The sequence below is a fragment of the Amblyomma mixtum genome, chromosome 2, assembly GCF_055824585.1.
Source record: "Amblyomma mixtum isolate Tamu chromosome 2, ASM5582458v1, whole genome shotgun sequence".
Lineage (NCBI taxonomy): Eukaryota > Metazoa > Arthropoda > Arachnida > Ixodida > Ixodidae > Amblyomma > Amblyomma mixtum.
The window spans coordinates 121,348,351-121,358,521 of record NC_143013.1 but is presented as its reverse complement, the minus strand read 5'-3'; the positions used below and the strand labels follow the sequence as shown (position 1 = coordinate 121,358,521).

General features: G+C 49.7%; 1 protein-coding gene across 1 annotated transcript; it reads right to left on the bottom strand.

The window, feature by feature from the left end:
- Positions 1-6,875: 6,875 nt before the first annotated feature.
- Positions 6,876-7,445, bottom strand: LOC149360738 (uncharacterized). The gene has a single exon (XM_089567906.1). The coding sequence runs from the start codon at positions 7,443-7,445 to the stop codon at positions 6,876-6,878; it is 570 nt and encodes a 189-aa protein (XP_089424032.1).
- Positions 7,446-10,171: the final 2,726 nt, after the last annotated feature.

Here is a 10,171-nt window from a genome sequence, read left to right as displayed (position 1 = left end):
TCAGCTACGCTAGGACCCTCATGCCTTCAGGCATGCTCGTGCAGATACCGCCGTCAAACCACTGGGTTTCCTGACCAAACTTCTCCCTTCCCTTACTAGGTGGGTGCTAAGGCGCTGCGATCGTTATACAAAAAAATTTAGCGGAGGTTCCCTCCAGTAATCATCTGATGGGACCAAGAGCGTCCTACCCGCAGCCCATGCAAAATAATCTGCATCTCGGAATAAAAAAGCTACCCTTAATCCTTGCCTTTTTAATCGTGTGTTTGCCTTTACTTCTCGTATTTTCGTATTTAGGAATTTGAGAAGTCAGCCGGCCCCGCACCGATTAATGTGGCTCACTGCGTCCGTCCCCTAACACAACACAACATAACACAACGCAACACAACAGAGCACAACACAAGACAACAAAGCAAAACACAATACAACACGACAAAACAAAACACAACATAACATCACACAACACAATACCACACATCACATCACAATGCAACACCACACATAACAAAAGGCATCTAACCCCTGTAAAAGGGGCACTTGGATACGCATAGCTGTGATGTGGAGTTGCTGACTTAAGAATATGCTTTAATTCCTACAGGAACAGAACAGCAGCCTACTTTTTTCGCGTGCAAAATAATCTGTACGTCAAAATAAGGCAGGGGTTCTCAAACTTTTTTGCTTGGAGGAACCCCAAAAGCCTTCAATTAGTTCCAGGGAACCCCCCCCCCCCCCCCCCCCCCTTGCTTTCACTTACCAGCAATGTTGTCGAGTGCATTTTTGCAAAGAGAGAGTTGCAAAAGTTAAATGTTTATTGAACAGATTAATACAAATACTAATGTGATGGGTGGTACTGCTCCCCTTTTAAGAGCAAGTCAAAGCGTGGCTCAGTAGCACTCACAGCCAGTCTCATATCAACTGCTGGGTCAGGGACGGTGAGGGTTCTCGCGGAACACGAGAAGACAGCCCGCGGAACCCCTGTGTTCCGCGGAACCCAGTTTGAGAACCCCTGAAATAAGGAATGGATGTTTCGTTTGCTTCCCCCCTTTTTACCTCGGATTTTGGCCCTTTTTAAATGGGCGAAGACAACCGGCGAGCACAACGTTCCGTCTTAGTGCTTCCATCTCCTACAAAGGGTGCATTCGAACATTCAACACTGCTATGTGGGTATGCTAAGTGAAGCGTTCTGTATGTATGCAGTTTACTTTTTATTTATTATTTATTTATTTTCCTCAACGGTACCTTTCGGGACATTACATGAGGGGTGGGGATAAAACGGGAAAAATATACATTAATAACAAATGGACAAAAATTACGTTGATGAATAGGCTTCCTCGATAGTGGTCTTGAACAGGCGATGATTCATGATGGTGGCCACTTCAGCAGAAAGGTCATTCCAGTCACGGGTAGTCTTTAAGAAAAATGATTGCTGGAATGTGGTTTTATGTGCACGTTCAGGGTAAACAGCGTTCGGGTGGTTATGGCGGGTAATGCGATGCACACGTGGAATTAATCGGCTGGCTTCTGGAAAGTTGTGAAAGAACTTGTGAAATAAGCAGAGACGTGCTGCGTTCCGACGGGTGACTAGCGTAGGTGACTGCAATCGTGATTTCAGACCTGAGATGCTGGTATGATAGTAGTAGTCAGATGAGATGAACCTGGCGGCAGGATTCTGAACTGACTCAATGATATTAATTAGGTTAGTCTGATGGGGATCCCAGAGAGAATTAGCGTATTCAAGTTTACGTCTGACGAAAGTCTTTTAAGCGAGCGATTTGAGAGAAAAAGGTTGCGCCGAAGATACCCAAGGTCACTGTTTGCAGAGTTATGTTGGTGGCATGGAGAGTCCAAGTTAGATCACGAGAGATATGGACGCCTAAGTATTTGTAATGAATGACCGAAGAAATTGGGCAGTCATTAATAGTGTACACTGGCGCGATGAAGTTGGGGCGACGGTGAAAAGAAATCAATGAGGTCTTTGAAATATTAAAAGACATGAGCCACGTGTTACACCAATGTTGCACTTGTGAAAGGTCTTCTTGAAGAGCGACGATATCTGAAACATTTGTTATGGGGCGATATATGACACAATCGTCAGCAAATAGTCGGACGTTGGAAGAAAGACTTAGTGGAAGATCATTAATATATATTAAGAAAAGAAGAGGACCTAGCACACTTCCCTGTGGGACGCCAGACTTCACGGGTGAAATAGATGTTGAGTGACAATTAGCATAGACGAACTGATGACCGTCACTTAAAAAGGCACGAATTCAATTAACGATGAAGGGGTGGAGATTCAGACGGGAGAGTTTTTGTATTAAGCGGCCATGAGAAACTTTATCGAACGCCTTTTCGAAATCTAGGAACACAGCGTCACATTGAATATCACGGTCTAAGTACGAGTGTAAAGTGTGTTGGAAAAGTGCAAGCTGTGTCTTACATGAGCGGCCTTCAAGGAATCCATGTTGATTAGGATGGAAGAAATTTACAGGAGTTAAAAAGGCAGCAACATGTGAGTACAAAATATGCTCCATGATTTTGCAGCAAACGCAGGTGAGTGAAATCAGGCGATAATTTAACGGGGATGAACAGTGACCTTTCTTGAACACTGGAATGATTTTGCCGATCCGCCAGTCACGTGGTAAAGATCCTTATGATAGCGATTGCTGAAAAATGAGTGACAAGATCACACTGCTGATATCTTTAGTATTCTTGAGAAGTTTTGAATTTAAGCCGTCAATACCAGAGGACGAAGTATTGGTGAGCTAGTCAACAATTTTGGTAATGCCTTCAGGTTCAGATAATGTTTTCCATAGGTGGATGTTCCAAAAATGGGATATCGGGAAGGTTATCAGCAGGTTCATTTGTGAACACAGAAGAAAACGCAGAGTTAAGGGCACTCGCCCCATCAGATTCATTAATGGCAAATCCGGAATTTTCACAGAGGATAATGACAGAAGGTTCATGACGCATAATGGTTTTCCAAAATCGCGTGGGGCTATTTTGTAGCATTGATGGTAAAGTGTTGGAGAAGAAGGTGCTTTTTGCTTGGGCTGTTTGCGTGTTGTGTTTTTCGGCGTGGTAATACTGCGTCCATGCTAGGGGAGAGTTAGTGAGCTTAGCCTTTCGAAATAAGCGTTTTTATGTTATTTAGTCGTTTTAACGATACGTTAAACCATGGGGGAACCAGCCCGCTCGGTTATGTCTATGGTTGGTATGTGTAGCTTTAAGAGACGCTGAAATGCCGATTTGAAAAGTATCCAGTTTGATTTGTTGCACCCGAAAAGTCTGAGGCCGGCACGAGGAAGTAAATGATGGATTCACTGGCTGGGTGCTAAGATGGAAGATGGCGTGCAGCCGAACAGTGCATCTCGCCGGCACGAGAGTCGAGCTCAATTCGGAGGCTCTTCTGTGTCATCGTCTTCGGAGGCCGGTGCTGCTCCTGCTGCGTAAGGCCGCTGCGGCTGCTACAGTAGGCCCCCTCTCCCCCTAGTGAAGGAGTCCGGTGAAACTGGAAACCTGAACGATACTTTCCGCTGCTGAGGGGTAATGGGGAAAGATCGCCATCTTTCCCCATTACCCCTCAGCAGCGGAGGGCAGCCGGCCCATTGGGGCAGAGAAACCACACATGTAGGGCCAGAGGGTGGCGCGTCTTCTGGGAAGGCTGGCTTCAAGCGGTCGATTGATATGGTGTCAGTGCGCCCATGTATGTCCACGATGAAGAAATTCGATGTTCTCTCGAGTACGCGGAATGGGCCGTCGTAGGGGCGCTGAAGCGGCTTGCGGACAGAGTCTCGGCGAACAAAAACGTGTGTGCAAGTCGTTAGTGCGGATGGAACGTGTGAAGATGGCCGAGACTGGCGTCGGAGGTGTGGCGCTCGGAGATGACGGCAAAAATGGCGGAGCTGCGTCACGTAATCGGTAGGGTCGGGGATTGTGGACGAATCGGTGGATTCGAAAAATTCACCAGGGAGACGCAGGGGTGAACAGAAGACAAGTTCTGCGGTTGTGCAACGAAAATCTTGTTTCAGCGTAGCACGGAGGCTGAGCAGAACCAGTGGTAGGGATGCAGTCCAGTGGGTAGTGTCGAGTTCGGCTTTCAGGGATGTTTTGAGCGAACGATGAAAACGTTCGATCATGCCGTGGACGATGGGATGGTAAGCAGTAGTTCTGATTCGTGAAGTGCCAAGTAAATTCATAAGGTGATTAAAAAGAGAAGATTCAAACTGGGTGCCACGGTCGGTGGTGATGGTCGAGGGAACCCCACACCGGGAGACCCAACCGGCGACGAATGTGTTGGCGATAGTGTCACTGGTGGCGTCAGGCAGAGGGAACGCTTCGGGCCAGCGAGTAAACCGATCGATGCAAGTAAGAAGATATGAATGTCCCGCGGAAGGTGGCCAGGGACCCAAAATATCGATGTGGACGTTGTCAAAACGGGCTGACGGCGGAGGGAACGAGCCGAAAGGAGAGGTCGTGTGTCGCTGAGTTTTAGACTGCTGGCAAGCCAGGCAGGCACGGGCCCAGGCGCGCACGTCCTTGTTAATGCCGGGCCAGACGTAACGTTTTGTGAGAAGATGCTGCGTGGCGCGAATTCCGGGATGGGAAAGGCCATGGAGGGCATCGAAGACAAGACGTCGAAAGCCAGAGGGGACCAAAGGGCGCGGACTGCCGGTCGAAGTGTCGCAGATGATGGGGACGGGGCACGAAGAGAGGAGAATTTCACGGAGAACCAGCGCGCCAGGGTCCCTGCGAAGGTCCATAACTTCCGAGTCATGCTGCTGTGCTTTTGCGAGGGCGGCAAAGTCGATGTTCGGTGATGGAGCGGCAGAGGCGAGGGAAGCAGTAACACGCGACAGAGCGTCCGCCGGGGCATTGTCGAAACCCTGCACATGTCTGATGTCGGTCGTAAATTCGGCCACGTACGAAAGGTGACGAATTTCACGAGGCGAGAATTTACCGCTCCCTGATTTGATGGAAAAAACGAGTGGTTTGTGGTCAGTGACGATGTGGAACTGCCGACCTTCTAGGTGGTGCATGAAATGCCGCACAGACATGTACATGGAAAGAAGTTCACGGCCGAAAGTACTGTAGTGGCTTTCGGCAGTGGAAAACTTGAGTGAGAAAAAAGATAGAGGGCCCCAAGCACCATCCATGAGCTGGTGTAGCACGGCTCCAACGCCGTAGTCGGAGGCGTCGGTCATCAGGCGTAGGGATGCATCAGGGCGTGGATGGGCAAGGAAAGCGAGGTCGGAGAGTTTCGCTTTGGCGGCCCGGAAAGAATCAAGAGCAGCTGAAGATCATGTGAGTTGTGCGGAGTTTGGTTGCTTGCCTTGAAGCATGTCTGTCAATGGTTTCAGGAGTGCAGCACAGTGAGGGATGAAACGACAATAAAAATTGATAAGGCCGAGAAATTCACATAGCTTGCGGATTGAGGCAGGCTGCGGAAAATCTTGAATGGCCTGGACTTTTGATGGGAGAGGCCGGATGCCGGAGCGGTTCACACGGTGACCAAGGAAATCCAGCTCCGACCTGCCGAATTCACATTTGGCTCTGTTGATGATCAGGCCGTAATCAGAGAGCTGTTGAAACAGCAGCCGAAGGTGTTGCAAGTGCTGCTCCGGGTCACGGCTGAGTACGAGGAGGTCGTCGATGTAGGCCATACAGAGGTAGACCCCGTGTAACTGTGTCAACGAAGCGTTGAAACGTCTGGCCAGAGTTACGGAGGCCAAATGCCATGCGGAGGTATTCGAAGAGGCCGAATGGTGTAATGATTGCAGTCTTGGGTACATCGGATGGTTCGATAGGGATTTGGTGGTAGGCCTTGACGAGATTGGTTTTAAAGAAAATTGTGGCGCCATGCAGTGCGAAGGTGAAATCTGCGATGTGAGTTAGGGGATAACGGTCCGGAACGGTAGCGTTGTTGAGAGAGCGGTAATCGCCACAGGGCCGCCAGTCCCCTGGGGATTTATTTGGTACCAAGTGAAGACGGGACGCCCATGGGCTAGATGAAGGTCGGATAATGCCGAGCTCCAGCATCTGTAAACGTTCTGGAGCAAGGCGACGGGCTCGAGCGTGTGTTGGCGGGTCAGTGGTCACAATGTGATGCGTGACGTGGTGTTTGACGGGTAGTAAAAAGTTAGAAGGTCGGAGCAGAGAAGGGTATTCATCTAGGAGGACCTCGTAGGCGGACTGGTGCGGGCTGTGTATACTGCCAAGCGGTTCTCGAAGAAGTAGGCCCTGAACAGAGAGGTTCGTCATGGCATCCACAAGACACTTGCTGTGCATATTGACCAGCAGATTGTAGTGGCGCAAGAAATCAGCTCCGAGGATTGGGTAGCGAACGTCTGCGACGAGGAAAACCCATCGGAAAACACGTCGGAGGCCCAAATTGAGTGTAAGAGCTCTTTCGCCGTACGTAGCGATGGGGGTGAGGTTTGCGCTTGGAGAGATGGGCCAGGACTGCGAGAAGTTGATGGTGTGAGGCTGCGGGGGAGGACGCTCACCTCTGCTCTGGTGTCAACGAGAAAACGGAGGCCGGAGTTGTGGTGGCGAATGAAGAATAAGCGTATGGTCTCTGGGGTGAGGCCACTTGCCGCTTCCGGCGGTGTCGTGTGTAGTTTTCCTGGAAGCGACAGGGAGGGGGCACCGACGCGCTGTTTTACCAAAGGTGCGGGGCTACCAGCACTTAAAACACCTTGAAGAGGTGGGGTAGCGCTGCGTAGGTGAGGTGAGGTCTGGCGACGGGATGGCGAGAGGGAGCGGGAAATCGACAGTGCGGCTATTTGGTCGGAGAGACGTGAAATTTGGGCGTCGAATTCATCACGAAGGCTCTGAAGGTCAACACAGGAGGGAAGAGATGATGGCGGGGTGGGAGGCTGCTAGACTGCGCCGAGAGAAATACCGGAGAAGGAAACGTCCATGACGGAGTCTGCCAGCTCAGCAAGCTTCTCCAAAGGTAACTCCTGGGCGGGCACAAGCACCATGCGGACCGACGATGGCAAGCGCTGAAGGAAAAACTCACGCAGGAAGTCTTGGTCGAAGGTAGGAGCCTTGTCGCCCAGGAGCTGCTGGAGCCGCCGCAGCAACTGTGTTGGCTTGCGGTCCCCCATTTCTTCGGAGGAGATGAGCTGCTGCAGACGGCTATGTTCCGAGGCAGCTGTTCGGTTGATGAGCTCAGCAGCCAACGTGTCAAAAGGGGCCGAGGCGGGCGGAGTTATGAGGAGGTCGCGGACTTCGGCGGCAATCTCAGGTGGTAGTGACGCTGCGACATGATGAAGCTTCTGCGCCTGGCTAGTGATGCTTAAAATAGTGAGCTGGTTGTTGACCTCAGCGAGCCAGAGCTGAAGATCGGAGGCTGAGAACTGGGGAAGGTGAAGGGACAGTGCAGGGACTGCGCTGGAGGGTCCTTCAGCAGGCATGGCGGAGGCGTTGTTGTCGGCGTTGGCCATGGTGGGAGCGGGTGTTCCAGCGGACGTCCGGAGTCACCAGTTTGTTGCACCCGAAAAGTATGAGGCCGGCACGAGGAAGTAAATGATGGATTAACTGGCTGGGGGCTAAGATGGCGTGCAGCCGAACAGTGCATATCGCCGGCACGAGAGTCGTTGTTGTTGTTGTTGCCTTGGTGGCATGGCACATACCCACGACGGGGGATTAGCCTGGGTTCAGTGAGGAGAGCCCAAAGAAGGCAAATTGGTGCCAAGCTAATGGATTACCTTTTGGTGCCAAGCTAGTGATTAACTTTGGGTACGTATTGCGAGGAATTAAATATGGAATTATGGACAAAAAGAAATTACGGGAAGAAATGAATGAAAAAAACAAAAACTGGCATAAAGATTAGAGAATTGAATACCAGAAAAATTCTGAATGATTTTGCAATGCGGACATTTTGGGTACCATTAGCAAGGGAACCTGCCGGTAGCAATTATGTAATTGTGGAGGAAGTCGCAAACTTGATGCAATGCGAAACCTCTGGCGCTACCACCGAAGGAGAGAAGAAGCGGAACCTACAAAGTGAGTCCCATTCGAGAAATTGGAATTTCGAGATACGTCCTTCTCTGAAGTGCAAACCTCCGGCAATAGAGTAGGAAATGCTCCAGTGTTTCCACCTCTCCACAAGTCGCACAAAGGTTTGAGGGACTGAACCCGGATCTGCATAAATAAAGATTTAAGCGGGGAATTCCGCACCGCAGGAGTGTCATTGCAACCTCACACTGCCGGGATTTACAAGCACGAACCTTCCATGGGTACGTGAGATGGTGGTAGTCAATAGTAGACAGCAAGGGATCGTTGCACATAGTGGTAATATGCTGAAAGCGCTGAAAGCGAGACATTCCGAAAAGGATCAGATTAGGGACGTTACAGGCGACCGGTGCATTGAGAGCAGATTTTGCTAAAAAGTCTGCTGCATCGTTTTGAGAAATACCGCAGTGACCTGGGATCCAGACGAAGCGCACCTCTTTCACCCATCCAGGAATGAAATACTTCAATGAGCGGCTCAATAGATCGTCCCATTTAGAGTCTAGCGCCAACAACACAGAGAGGCAATCTGACAGGAAGATCACCTGGGAGACACTGGGGGGAATCTTTAAAGCAGCCAGCCCAAGAGCCATAAACTCCGCTAGAAATATGGGAGTGTAATCCGGGACTCGAAGTGAATAACTCCAAGAGAGATCCTCAGAAAAAATGCCAACGGCTGCGTTCTGGCCAGCCCCGGACGCATCTGTAGCAATCACACTGTGGTGGGGGAAAGAGTCAAAGTGTTCTGAGAGGAGACTAAGTAGGGTCCTGGACGGCAGATGCTTTGCATTAGGTGGGAAAATATAATCAAAAGCAATATCCACAGGGGACGGTGCAGAATCTACTCTACACACAGAGCTGAGATCTATACCAATGACCGATAAAAGGTTTTGAGTAAAAATGACCTGAGGGAGGTGGAACCTTGGCCAATGATGACTAAAAAAGAGAGCCGGGTGGGAAACAAAAATAGGTGTAGCCACACCAGAAGCAGACTCAAATGCCCGTAAGAAAGTCCTGACCGTTAATAGCTGAAAACGAGAGTTAAGGTCGGGAATACGAGCCTCCAGGTACAGAACTGCGGTGGAAACTGACTGAGGGAGGCCAAGGCAGAGGCGCAGGGCACGCCTTTTTAACAGCAGCAGCGGACGGAGCTTGTATTTGGCGGACCCAGAAAAGAGTATGCAGCCAAATTCCAAAATGGGTCTGACATAGGCTTTGTAAAGGAGTAGGAGCGTGTCCCGACGCATGCCAAATCTCCTATTGCTTATTCGAAGTAGCCGACCCACCGCACGCTCTCCTTTCTCAACGTTACTCTTGATGTGGGGCCGCCAGTCCATACTAGCATTATAAATTACGCCTAGATACCGCAAGGATTCCACCTGCGGTATATTGTCCGTGCGATATCGTAACGATATATATAAAGGCATGTTAGATTGAAAAACTAACACACCGCTTTTATGCACATTTAACACCAGATTAATGCTATTAAGCCAAACCTCGAGAGCATTGAGGTAAGCCTGAAGACAACGATACAGGGCATGAATGTCGGTTGCCGAGGCAAAGAAGGCAATGTCATCTGCATAAACGTAAACTGTAACGTCAGGGTGGATGGGAATGTCACACATCAGAATATTGAAAAGAAGGGGCGAAAGCACAGAACCTTGTGGCACACCTCTGGTCTGGGCGTAGGTGTCTGAACTGAAGGAGCAGTCAGTGCAAAAAAACTGCCGTCCCGCTAAAAATTCACTGATCCACGCATAAACGTAGTACGGCGGGTGTAGTGTTGACAATTTCGTGAGAAGGATAGAATATTCAACACTGTCGTATGCTTTAGCAATGTCAAGCGTCACTAAGGCTGGGACTTCGTTTTTGCGCATAGCAAGGCGGATTCTGCTCTCTAAATCAGCATGGGCAGACCATATTGAGCATCCGCGGCGAAAGCCAATCTGGGCTGGACACAATGCATTAATTTCTGAAACATGCTTTGACAGGCGGCTGTGCACAATTCTTTCCACGAGGTTTACCAAATTGGATGTTAGAGCTATCGGCCGAATGTTATCAAGATGGAATCATTTTTTTGAATCTTTTAAGAGTAATACTATTTTCGCCACCTTCCAGGAGTGCGGCAGCCATGCAGTTTCCAATGAAGCGTTGACAA